This window comes from Cyanidioschyzon merolae, chromosome 18, assembly GCF_000091205.1.
Source record: "Cyanidioschyzon merolae strain 10D DNA, chromosome 18, complete genome".
Lineage (NCBI taxonomy): Eukaryota > Rhodophyta > Bangiophyceae > Cyanidiales > Cyanidiaceae > Cyanidioschyzon > Cyanidioschyzon merolae.
In genome coordinates this window covers 80783-93215 of record NC_010144.1, presented here as the reverse complement: position 1 = coordinate 93215, position 12433 = coordinate 80783, and the positions used below count along the sequence as shown (strand labels likewise).

At 55.6% G+C, this 12433-nt stretch overlaps 4 protein-coding genes across 4 annotated transcripts, besides 1 other annotated feature; 2 read left to right on the top strand and 2 right to left on the bottom strand.

Annotated features, from left to right (window-relative positions):
- Nucleotides 1–172: 172 nt before the first annotated feature.
- On the bottom strand, nucleotides 173–1678 carry CYME_CMR032C (hypothetical protein; the record flags this gene model as incomplete). The annotated part of the gene is made up of 1 exon (XM_005538295.1): nucleotides 173–1678. The coding sequence occupies one exon, from the start codon at nucleotides 1676–1678 to the stop codon at nucleotides 173–175; it is 1506 nt and encodes a 501-aa protein (XP_005538352.1).
- Nucleotides 1679–3329: 1651 nt separating this feature from the next.
- Nucleotides 3330–4445, top strand: CYME_CMR031C (hypothetical protein; the record flags this gene model as incomplete). The annotated part of the gene is made up of 1 exon (XM_005538294.1): nucleotides 3330–4445. One exon carries the CDS (start codon nucleotides 3330–3332, stop codon nucleotides 4443–4445), a length of 1116 nt encoding a protein of 371 aa, XP_005538351.1.
- Nucleotides 4446–5885: 1440 nt separating this feature from the next.
- On the bottom strand, nucleotides 5886–7178 carry CYME_CMR030C (probable membrane-associated zinc metalloprotease; the record flags this gene model as incomplete). Its single annotated transcript, XM_005538293.1, has 1 exon — nucleotides 5886–7178. One exon carries the CDS (start codon nucleotides 7176–7178, stop codon nucleotides 5886–5888), a length of 1293 nt encoding a protein of 430 aa, XP_005538350.1.
- An 844-nt stretch (nucleotides 7179–8022) lies between these two features.
- Nucleotides 8023–9598: a sequence feature (possible transcribed region).
- CYME_CMR028C (replication factor C subunit 1) lies at nucleotides 9133–11835 on the top strand (the record flags this gene model as incomplete). Its single annotated transcript, XM_005538292.1, has 1 exon — nucleotides 9133–11835. The coding sequence occupies one exon, from the start codon at nucleotides 9133–9135 to the stop codon at nucleotides 11833–11835; it is 2703 nt and encodes a 900-aa protein (XP_005538349.1).
- Nucleotides 11836–12433: the final 598 nt, after the last annotated feature.

Sequence of the window (12433 nt, the reverse complement as noted above, 5' to 3'; positions counted from 1 at the left end):
GCCCGAGTAGATGCTGCTCACGTAAGCTGACAGCGCGTGATCAACCAAGCGTATCATCATTTCCGTGTCTTGGCAAAAACAAGTCACGATCATCGGCATCATTCCACACGCCGGCGCGTGTTTTGCTTTTATGCACGGGGAACGTTGCGGCTCTCAGGTCCGTGCCGAGCACTCAACGCGAGCGCGGTGAGCGCTGCATCTTCGACTGCTGCTGCTGCTGCGGCACCGCCGCTGGCGAGGCGAGCCTCAGCACCTGGCGAAGTTGTGCGGTTATAGGATCCTCCGCATCGTGACCAGTCGACGTTGTCCCTACAGATGACGCCGTCTGACTCGATACAGGCACCGTCGTGATAGGCGCCAGACTTGCGGGTCCCAGCGGGTGCTCGCTGGCAGGCCAAGGGCGCAATGCATGTGTGCTGGGCGCTTGTTCGCATCCCAGGTTTTGATAGAGTTGATACCCCGACACACTCCATGGCGGCATCGGTCGGTCCACTGACTGGTGGCCCGTTCCCGAATGCATCGGTGGCGCCCACGCTGTGCTCGCTGTTGGGCAAAGCACAGCTGGCGATCCGGCTTGTTCTCCGTAGTCGCTCCGCGCGAGCAAACATCGCTCGACTTGCGTTCCATCCATGAGTGTGCAACGTTCTGCGGCCGTCAAGGCGCTTCGAGAATGAGAATAGGTCCCATTCAAGTCCATGGGAATGTTTGTGGGCAACATTGTGGTGTGTCCCGATGCCGTCGTTGATGCGGATGAGGATGCTCCTGTGCTGGGACCTGGTGTTGCTGTTTGCATTTCTAGATATCGCCTCGCGAACTTTGGAATCGGAACGGCTTGCGGTGTCGGTACCGTTGCAGAATAGCTCGCTCCTGCGTACCGCATTCCGTCATTCACGGTGCTGCAGCGCTTTCCCTGATCCAATCGCACATGAGACGTTGTCGATGTGGATCCATTACGGTGCGTGTGATGTTTCAGTGGGGCTGCTGTTTCGTAGCGGATGCGCTCCGATGCGCTCGTGGAATGACGACGTGAAGCATTCTGCATCGGGTGGTGCGAGGTAGGCGCTCCTAATGCGTTCGCCGCTTGTCCAGGTGTATACGATTCCGGACGTTCACGGGCGCCGTGATTTGGGTACTGCACCAGAGATGTTGCAAGTTCTTTTGATATAGTGCATGCGGGATTGGCGTAGTGTGGTTTGGGCTCAGTTCTCTGCTGTAGAATGCTATCCGGAGTCAGGAGATTCCTCGCGGTGTCTTGTTGTCCGGTGACGAGTGTTTGAGCGCTGGAATATGGAAGCGTTACGGGCGCTTTTGACTGCTGCTCGCCGTCTAGTGACGAAGTGGCAACCTGGACGTAATGAACGTCTTCAGGTCCGAAGGTGCCCTGGAGTGCGTCCCAGCGTCTCACTCGAACAGGGATACGGTTATCAGGAGCCGCACCGCCAGAGCTCGCTTCCGCAGAAACAGCCGGCCTCTCGTTTCGTGACCAACTATCGTGGCTAGCTTTCCCTCTTTCATAAGAGCGTAGCTCAGTGTTCACTTTGCCAGCACCCTCCGCGCCGTCTGGCACGTAAAATGGCACCAACGGCCGCAAAGTACCTATTACGGGAGTGTCGTCTCGCGGCTGCGAACCGGCACGGCCAGCTGACTTGGCTGCAGCACCGCGCCCTCGGCGGGCCATGAGTTGGAGCTGTCCAGGTTCAAACCAGCGTATTAACGTCTTTGTAGTCTCGAGATTATTCGAGACGAAGCACCACCTCCACGAAGACTCCTGCCGCCAAGCGCTCGCCTGCTTCGTAGCGACGCGCACGACTGGAAGTATGACCTCGGACGCACCCGTAAAGCGCTCCCGTCCCAAGTGCTCGAAAGCGTTCCGTCTACTCCCAAGCGCACACAAGTCCTGTTGAAATAATGCGTCTGCCCAAACTGGAGCCTAGTTTTTGAAAAATGACGTTGTCTTCAGGTGGCGATGACGTCTCGTCGAGCACCTGCGTTTCCCAGCAGAAGCAACTGGGTTCATCAATCCTGTATAAACCTGTATATCATGGCATTTCATCTCAATTGCGTTCCAATTCCAAGGTGCGTGTCACCGAAATGCTTTTCCTCGGTTCATAGCAGGCGTTTTCGAAGAGCGTTGATTTGAGGACATAAAAACACAGGGGAAAGTCATGGATATGCAGGTCGAGGATCCCGGAGACACGTTATCGTCGGATGGTATAAAACAAAACGATAAAATCCTCTACTCGCCGACTATAGGGCGCGACGACGATCTAGGTATGAAGAAGAGGTCGAAGAGCGGAGATAGAAGAGGAGTGTTGTTTGCCCGACAGGACGATGACGGGATTCTAGTGGCTCAAAGGACACGTATTTGAGGAATCCTAGCAATGGTGAGTTTGAGTAGAGGCAACAAACGCATGGAGTCCGTGAACCGAGACTTTATGCCGCCATGAATATCAGAACGTGTATGGTGTTGAAGTCGACATCCGCGGAGCTGCCACGATCCAACTTTGTGAGGCAGTCCCTAACCCTCGAAGTGTGCCTTGATGAACCGAAACCGGTTGATGGTGGCCAGTCAAGAAAGGCTGGGAGTCGTCTCCGAGTGGGTATATACATACCCTCCCAGGATATGAAACGTTTCTATCGCGAGTGATAGCTGCACATCGGTAGCTGCTGCGCTCTCGAATGCGCCCCAGAACGCATCCCTGCACGGTGTCGAGCGCGGACGCTTCCTCTGCAGCGAAATGGACGGTCATCATCTTCTCCTTCACGTCTGATTCCTGGAATTCGACGCGAGCAGCTGCCGTCATCATTTGAGCGTTCGGACTGATTGCATCCCAGCATTCATCACAAGTGGCGCCTTGCTCTGTGCTCTTGTACGTGTGGTGCTACGCAGAAGGCCCAGGTGTGCTCCATGAAGCGGGTGGCATACCGAGTACGCAGTTCGCGTCGCAGGTTCTATACGAAACGAGTCCCGATCTCGATAAACGATATCCTTTACAGTTCTTCTCTTTCAGAGTAGAAATGAATAGAGCGATGCTGGAGGTCCGGGGCACGGTCGCAGCTGCTGACGCACACCCATTTCCCCGCACATTTCTCGGCTGCGGATGCACGACCTACATTGGTTCAGCGTTCCGTGCGGAGCGTTTGCAGGAAGACCCCGGCGATAGAAAGCGTAGACTCTTGTGCTCGGGCTGTTTCTGGGCAGAACTGGCGTGCCGTGGCGAGTTGCTGTACGGCCTGGGGGCCAGCACGCGTTCACACACACACACACCAGCGCCGTGGTCGCGCTGCTTCCGTACAGGCGACACACCTGGTGCCGAGGCATCGCGTTCATGCAGCAAGTCAGGACGCCCGTTTCCGCCTTTCTCGAGCAGGATGCGGACGTCAATCATGATATGGGGTTTCTCGAAAGTGTACCGGCGCCAGCGGCAGTCGTACTCACCGGACCGGTGCGTTGGCTTCGTCTGGGAGAAAGCGGGATAGCGACGATCGTGGGCGGCCGTTCGTGGGTGATAGGCGCTCTGCGCTCGAGAGAGCCCGGCGTATCGGAACACGAGCCAAGACCTGCAGTGACTGAAGAGGACGAACGCAAGCTGCAACGCTCCTCAAGTTCGGCACGGGTGCTGCAGTGGGACCACTGGTGCCGCGGCCTGCACACAGACCCCATCACGGCGCTGTGTGCGGAGTTGTCCCTTGTTGGAACGGCACGCGGTACGATCCTGCGACTACCGAATACAAGTGCAGACAACCGTGAGCCTGCGAGAGCTCCTAGCTACCAGACTTACGAGCTCGAGGTCATCATGCAAACAGCGCACAGCTCGATTATCGGGCTGAACTCCAAAGCAGTAGCCACGGATGCGGGACACTTATACCGTATAGACCTCGAAAGCGCATGTTTTGAGCTTCATGGGATGGTTGGAACAGGTTTTAGCGCTTTTGCGGCGCTCGAGCACAGTTTTGAGGTCATGACTGCAACCCTTGACGGTGCCGTGCGATGCTGGGACCTTCGTGTTCGCGCTGATGCCTGTAGCGCTGCCTCTGAACTCCCCAGCGCTCTACTGGCGTCATCCATTAGCGCATTCCCGCGACCACAAGGCTCGATTCCGCTGTGTATGGATGTCGATGAGCGGTACCTGGTTGCCGGCACCGACTGCGGCGACGTTCTGGAGTGGGATCGACGTCAGCCGGCGAGCCTGCTGCGAGCGGACCGCCTGCACGAGGGCCCGGTCCTTGATGCTCGCAGCGTCCAGTGTGCGGGTGGGCAACGCAAGATCGCCTCTTGTGGGACAGACGGGCGGGTGTACTTTGGCAGTACAGCGGCAGACTTGGGTCCAGTGGTTCGTGGAGGACCCGGAGCCGATTTCGCGAACAGTCTCGATATCATTCAAACTGAACGGTTGATTGCCTTTGGAGGTGATGCGGGGCTCGTCTACGTCTATGCAATTTAATGGTGACGTAGCGACGGGGGAAGGTGCATCGAGATCACGCTTGAATGCTTTCAAAAATGAATATCTGAGAACCTGCGGGTGCGCTAGTTAGGACGCGAGTGAATAGCAGGTACGAGTCTGTGTCTGCGGGTCGATCAGCTGTGCCTGGGGACTACAATGGTGGACTTGCTTAGGCCGATGATCAATAACCGGTGAGTTCGCTACTCGCTAGAGAACCCAGGGCACTGCTGGGCGTTATGGCCTCGGGATACGCGCGCACTCCGATTCTGGAGCTCGTTGTTGAATAAGAACGCCACCTCTGCCGCTGAATGGTCATCTTTTTCGTTTAAAGTACAATCGATAGGTCCAATACGACTTTTCTGGACATGCGGTGGCTGTCGATATTCAGGAATCGGACGACCATTTCGCACCAGACACCTCAATATCGGACGGATTCCAAAAACGGCTTCACGTATACGATCGTAGCTCGATCGCTGCAGCGAACCTGCGGGGTGCCAAGTCTGCCTCAGACGCCAGCACCCGTGTCGGATGTGTCGCTGCCGTGGGTGCCCTGCATAGAAATCGTGCCTTGGACAGACTAAAGCGCGTGTTGGCTCGAGCTGGAGTTCTTCGTCGCCTTGGGCAGGCCTCCAGGTTGTTTACAACAACGGGAGCAACAACTGATACTGCGCACGGCGGTGTGGCGCCACAGCGGACGCACTTGAACGAACACTCACCCAAGCGTACCGTGCAGCGTCCATATGCAGCGCCCTGTTAACGATGCACCAATCACAACCTTGAATGAAAACAGCAGCCATTTAAGGCGAGTCCAATGGGTCCAGCGCCAGTGTCTGCCAGCACGATGCCTCTCTTTCATACTTTGGATAACCGAGCGTTCAGTAGACGCAACCATGTACTCCTTTCCCGAGTTGCAGTTGCGAATGGTATCGCACCGATGCGATGCCTCTTGTTCACACCTCTAGTAAACGAGCGCTCAATAGATGCACCCATGTATTCCTTTGACGAGCTACCGTTGCACATCGTACCATCGGAGCGTTCCACTGCTAGCTGCGCTGCAAACCGCTCGCACAGCGGGCAGGCTACAGGCGCCATGTGCAGTTGGTACCGCGGCATACAGAGGAAGTGTACGCCTCGCTCCATTGACACAGTATCTATCAAGATGTATTCGACCTCAAAATTATGGTCCACCAGAGCGATGTCCATGCCGAACAAACGCTACGGGTTTTCCTCCCCAGGGACCTGCTCGATTGCGATTGCCAAACCGGCGATCAGGTGCTGTGCCCTTGAGAAACGCGTCTGTTATGTGCAGGCGACCTCGAAAAACTCGTGCCCCTGTCCTGTCCTCGGCAGCATGCGGCTCGCAAAAAACACCCAAGGTTATCGATGGCGTCTGAGAGCACGCTCGCCATCGCCTATACCAGCTACCGCCGTCAGGGGTGCTCACGGCGAAGGGCCATTCATCAGCCACGACAGCACCTGAATCCGTTCAAGGTCGCCTATGAGCAGGAACCCACTCATCACCAGCAACAGGGTTAGCGCAGTCCCATTGATCGCATTCTCGAGGTTCCGTGGCAACGGTTTCCCACGAATCGCTTCGACAATCAAAAAGGCCATCTGACCGCCATCCAGAGCCGGCAACGGTAACGCATTGATGATCCCTAAATTCAGCGAAATGACTGCAGCAAACTGCAGGAGGACAGAGGCATCATGGCGAGCGATTTCGGCACCTATGGATGCCACGCCGAGCGGGCCGCTGAGCTCCTTGCTGTTTTCTTTGAGATTCGAAAACAGCGTGATGAAACCGTTGATCGTATTGCGTAAGGTATTCACAAACTCCTTGTTGGTCTCTGGTACAGCATTCCGTAGAGGGACTCGCTCACGCGATACTTTCGCATTGGGGACCAGCTGCACGCCGATGCGGCCCCCTTCGGGATCCACTCGTACTACTCTTCCGTCTGAAAGCTGCAGCTCGATCGGTTTGTGCTGGGGATCTGCGGCGAGGCGCCGTAACATGTTCGCAGCCTCCAACGCGGATTCCGCACCGGGTGCCAGCGCTTGGCCGTTCACTGCGACAATGACGTCACCTGGCTTGAGTCCGGCCTTCGCTGCAGGAGCGCTCATGTCCGTAAGCGCCGGCACTGAAACTCCCGTTTCAAACTGCATCCGCGGAGCGCCAACCGTCTCAACTGAAGTGAAAAGCAGCGTCCAAGCGAGCGCGATATTCGCAAGGACGCCCGCAGCGATCACCAGTGCACGCTGCATCAACGGCCGATTCTGCAACAAATCAGGATCGTCATTCTTGACGATGGTTTTCGACTCCTCATCGTATCGATAGTCTTCGGGGAAGGCGACAAAGCCCCCAAGTGGAAGGAGCCGAATCGCGAACTCTGTTTCCGAGTTTTTCGGTCGAAAGCTGAAAAGGCGAGGCCCGAAGCCTATAGAGAACCCTTTCACTTTAATACCTTGCAGGCGAGCAGCGAGAAAGTGCCCAAGCTCGTGGATCACCACCGTCCCCGCGAGAATGAAAACTCCCGTTAGATTCACGCCAGCCTCGGTAGCTATTGATGCGACAAGTGCTGGTCTCTTGCTAGCACTCAGGCGTCTCTGCGGACACCGCCACGCCGACAGCTCTGCACTCCCTGGCTTGTAGGCTTGCCGCTGCGCCCCAAGAGTGTGACGGCCCGTACGTGGGACTTTTGCCGCTGCAACCGACCAAACGAATGCCTCAACCATATAGTCTGGATCCGGAACCTACTCAAATCGATAGATTTTCGAGGGACGAATGGAAACAAGCACTCAAGAATTGCACACGCCTCAGGAGACGCTCACGACCTCTGCTTGGTACTGAAAACCGTGAGTCGGCGACGTCGGAGGCAGTCGATCTTCACGTTGGGGGTGCGCGGCGCGCCTGCCGCACACGCTGCTTTGGCGCTGTAGCAACGGTTATCGCTGAAGAAGAAGAAGATGATGATGTTAACGACGACGATAATGATGCTTATCAATGTATAATGATGTATGGAATATGAGAGGCGTCGCGGACGAAGAAGAAGAAGAAGAAGATGATGATGATGATGACCATAATGATGCTTATCAATGTATGATGATGTATGGAATATGAGAGGCATCGCTGATGAAGAAGAAGATGATGATGATGATGTTAACGACGACGATTATGATGATTATCAATGTATGATGATGTATGGAATATGAGAGGATCGCGGACGAAGAAGAAGAAGAAGATGATGATGACCATAATGATGCTTATCAATGTATGATGATGTATGGAGTATGAGAGGCATCGCTGATGAAGAAGAAGATGATGATGATGATGTTAACGACGACGATTATGATGCTTATCAATGTATAATGATGTATGGAATATGAGAGGCGTCGCGGACGAAGAAGAAGAAGAAGATGAAGATGATGATGATGACCATAATGATGCTTATCAATGTATGATGATGTATGGAATATGAGAGGCATCGCTGATGAAGAAGAAGAAGATGATGATGATGACCATAATGATGCTTATCAATGTATAATGATGTATGGAATATGAGAGGCATCGCTGACGATGATGATGAAGATGATGATTATCAATGTAGTATGATGTATATCATAACAGAGGCATCGCTGATGATGATGGTGATGATGACCTTAATGATGATCACTGTACTGCGATGTTTTTAGTATAGGCAAGACATCGCTGATGAGAAGGCGGCGTTCGAGCGTCGGCGCTTTGCACGCTTCCTGTGCCCGGGAAACACCTCATCCTGCGCTCTGGATGTGGCATGTTCCAGGGGACGGGAGCCGGTGTCGAACCATATACCTTGAGCATCAAGGCGGTACGGTACGCTCTTGCGTGGGATGTGTGCACCTTTTCGGTTCAAGGCGGACCGACTGGGTTGCATGGGGCATTTTCATTTTCAGAGCAGGTGCCGGACAGATACGCTCGTTTGGGACTAAAAGTGGAAGCGCTCTGGGCATCTCTGGACCTGTGCTTCCTGGATCGAGGTAGTTGCGGAGCGTTCACTCGGCGTCCAGAGCTCTGGAGAGAAGACAAAGCTTTTTTTTTGTGACAGGATTCACGGACCTCGTCAGCGGCACTCGGCTGCGCGAATGCCAGCAGTACGAAGCGCAACCGCACGTTTCACGTTGCTTGGACGCCCTGGAGATTCTCTGTCTCTCTCGCTCGCTCCCACGCTATCATATTGGGTGAGGGAAATCGAAATCCAAGCACACGGTCTGCGAGTCGTTGTACGAACCCGAGCACGGGGCGTGCCTAGCCTGGACCCCCTGCCCTGGACACGAGCCGCCTGATACACAAGTCGCTGTCGCTACCTCGCGTACAGAATGCACCTGTGGGTTGCCATGGTGCGATCCATATACCACCCGAAAACATGTACCATGCGCGTGTACCGATGACGTTTTATGCGCAAAGCGAGCATCCTGCATCTCGCACGAGTGCGACTGACTCGCCCTGCAAGTTCTTTCTGCTCATTTATTCGATCGTCGTTTCCGCACAAGGCGTGTGTACTCTGAGCATCGCGCTTCTGCGAAAAGCATCACCGGTAAACGACCTCGACGGCTGCGCGCGCACATGTCTGCGCTTCGCAGGCGCTACTGCCGTCAACACCTTGCCATACCACCGAACAACGTATTTGCTATAGACTTGCAATAGTCAAGTATGCCGGGCCCGAGCCGCAAGTCAAGCGTTTCCAGGAGGCGCGTCATCATCGACGATGACGAGGAGGATGCCCTTGGTGCAGACTGGGAACCGGAGTCGGCCTCAGCGGCTACAGCGCAAGCACGAGAAACGACGCCACGCAAACGGGCAAGGCAGAGCGCAGTTGAAGAAGCTGAAGCGCGCTCCACTGGGCTCGAGCAAAGCCCTCAGCGATCGTTAGTCAACGTGGACGAGCACCTTGTCACGCCACCCAGAGTGACGCAAGCCCGAGCGGGAGCACCTCGGGGCTCTTCACCAGGTGAGAACGTCGCGGAAGCTGAGACACCAACACCCAGTCGAGAGAGCATACGACAGCGCGTCTGGGAGCACGTTCAACAGGTCATGTCGCCTCCGTTACGTGGGAAGAAGGCCCCGCCACCTCGTGGAAGCCCCGACTGTCTTTCGGGCTTGAACTTTTGCATCACAGGCGTAATGGACTCTTTGACGCGCGAGGAGATGGAGGATCTCATTCGTGCCAACGGTGGTCATGTTTGCAAGAGCGTCACGCGCAACCTGAACTATCTTGTTGCCGGGGCGGATCCAGGACCCAAGAAGATGCAGCTCGCTGCAAGCAGGCCCAGCATCACGGTTCTTGATGAGGATGGTGTTTTTGCGCTGATTCGAGAGCGCTCGAGAGACACCAAGCCGCCTGTGAACCCTCAGTTGGAGCAGGCACTGGCTCCGCCACCAAAAGGTCGACGGCCGTCGCCACCGCGTCCCCGCTCTGATGCCGCTGTGCCGAGACAGGAGACCAAGGAGAATGTGCCCGCGCGAATGAATGCCCAAGCAGAGCTGTGGACAGTGAAGTATCATCCGCGGCAGGCGACAGAGCTCCTAGCGAATCCGGGTGTACTCAAGCAACTCGAGGATTGGTTACGTACCTGGAGCCAGGTCTATGGCGCAGCTGATCATACCAGCAACCGATCGAGTTCAGCGAATGGTTCAAGAGGCCGCATTACGAACGGGAACAACAAACTTCCGCGGGCAGCGCTGCTTGCAGGTCCGCCTGGAATCGGAAAGACGAGTGCAGCTCATGCTGTTGCTCGGCAATGTGGCTACGAACCTATCGAGTTCAATGCGAGTGATACACGGAACCGTTCTTCGCTCCATGAAACCGTAGCCGAGTTGCTGCGCTCGCGAACGATGCATGCCTTTGGTCAGGGGCGCCCACACTTGGAGTTAGCCGGCACCAGCAAGGGTCTTTGGAGAAACAAATTACCCGCTCCGCAGGGCCAGGTACTCATCATGGATGAAATCGACGGCATGTCATCGGGTGATCGCGGGGGTCTCGCGGAACTCTCGCGACTCATTAGAAAGTCGCGAGTACCCATTATCTGCATCTGCAACGACGATTCGAGTCCGAATTTACGAACGCTCAAATATTCAACGCTTTACCTGCGCTTCCGCCGCCCGATGTGGAGCCAGATTAGGAAACGTCTGCAGGAGATCGCCCAGAAAGAGGGTCTGCGCGTTGACGATGCCGCCTTGGAGAAGCTTGCTGAAGCGTGCCACGGGGACATTCGTCAAATGATTACCATGATGCAGCTCTACAGCGGAAGCAGTTCAGAACGCCTCAGTTACATGGATGTGAAGCAGTTGAACGAATTCCTGGGCAAGACTTTTGAGGATCAGTCTGTTTTCCAGTTGTTCGGTCTGTTCTTCCACAGCCCGGGATGGCACCTCCCAGGACAGACGCCGCACGTGGACCCGCGCGTCGACCATGGAGCACTCGAGTCATCGGCACAACTACCGGGTTTGAGCGACCTGTTTGAAACTTTTTTCATGGACGCGGATCTCCTTCCGCTTATGGTTCAGGAGAATTATCTGCTCTTCACCAATGGAAAGCGGAATCCCACACATGCACCGTACGCTCTGCGCTGCATGGCTGATGCCGCGGACGCGATTTCCTGGGGAGACCTCACCAACGATCAGATTCGTCGACAGAATCGCTGGGACCTCAGCAACGTGCTGGCCTTTTTATCGTGCATCCTGCCGGGTCACGCCATGGCCGGATCCCAGATGAGCGGACGACCTAATTTCCCATCCTGGCTGGGCAAGAACAGCACAACAGGGAAAATGCAGCGTATGCTGAGCGACTGGGTGTTACGATTTCAGGCTGCACGTGGTCCAGGGGGCGCTCTTGGCGGCGCTGTCGACAGGCGTGCCCTGGTGCTCGACTATCGGCCGATGTTACCGTACCGGCTCGTCGTGCCTCTTGTACTGCAGGGTAACGATGCGCTTCCAGGCGTCATGGATACGATGGATGTGTACTCGTTGACCCTGGAACACTGGCGTTCGCTTCTGGATGAATTATGGCTTAGACCAAGTGTTGAGGTGCCCGCTAGTATCAAGGCTGCGCTGACGAGAGCGTACCAGCAGCACGAGCACCCCGTTCATCTGGTGCCGCTTGGGCGCCGCGGTGTTCCCGAGCGCCCCCAGGACAACGAAAACGAAAGCGTCGGCGACGGCAACGCAGGTCTACTCGATGCGGATGGTGCTGTCGTCATTGATGACACCCGTGGAGCAGCTGCACCAGACACCGGCACCGAATCGGAAACGGATACAGCGGCGGATGCGCTCATCGTTCAGCCGCGAACGACGGGAAAAAAGAAACCTGCAGCCCGTAGAGGCTCGCGTAAAGCCTCCAGAAAACTCTTGGCCTAACCAGGCAGGTTTTTTTTTCTTGGGATACGGGTCGTTCGGACTCAGATTCTGGTGTTCCTGAAAGAACGGCACCCGAGGCGCAGGCATCGATCGTGCACTTTGTTGCGCTGGCGGCGTTATCGAAAGCTCACCGTACAGGAGCGCTTCCAGAGCGACAGCGACCGCAAACTCCTGTTTTGACAAAGCGTTTCCAATGACTGGTGATTCCTGAACGTGCGCTACGTATCTTTGATCGGGAATGCGTCCGTCATTCCACACCTCATTTTCAAATTCCAGGACGCCTACGCTCCCACGGAGAACTTGCCTGAGCAGTCGTACCGCGTTTCACGCCCTAGCGTCGCGGGGCATCGCCCGTTGTGGCCAGTACATCGAACGTGCGTCGCTGAGCGGATGCGCTGCGCGATATGGCAGGGCTGTTCTTTCTCCGGGTATCGTCGGCACCGGCGTTAGAGGCGACATGTTCAAGGCTGACGGCGAGCTCGGCTCGTGGTGGAACCCGAGACATCACCGATATCTTTGAGGGGAAGTATGCGTGATAGAGATGGAAAATAGGGCGTGGAATGATGGATGCATTCCGGATCGACGATATAAAGCGCAC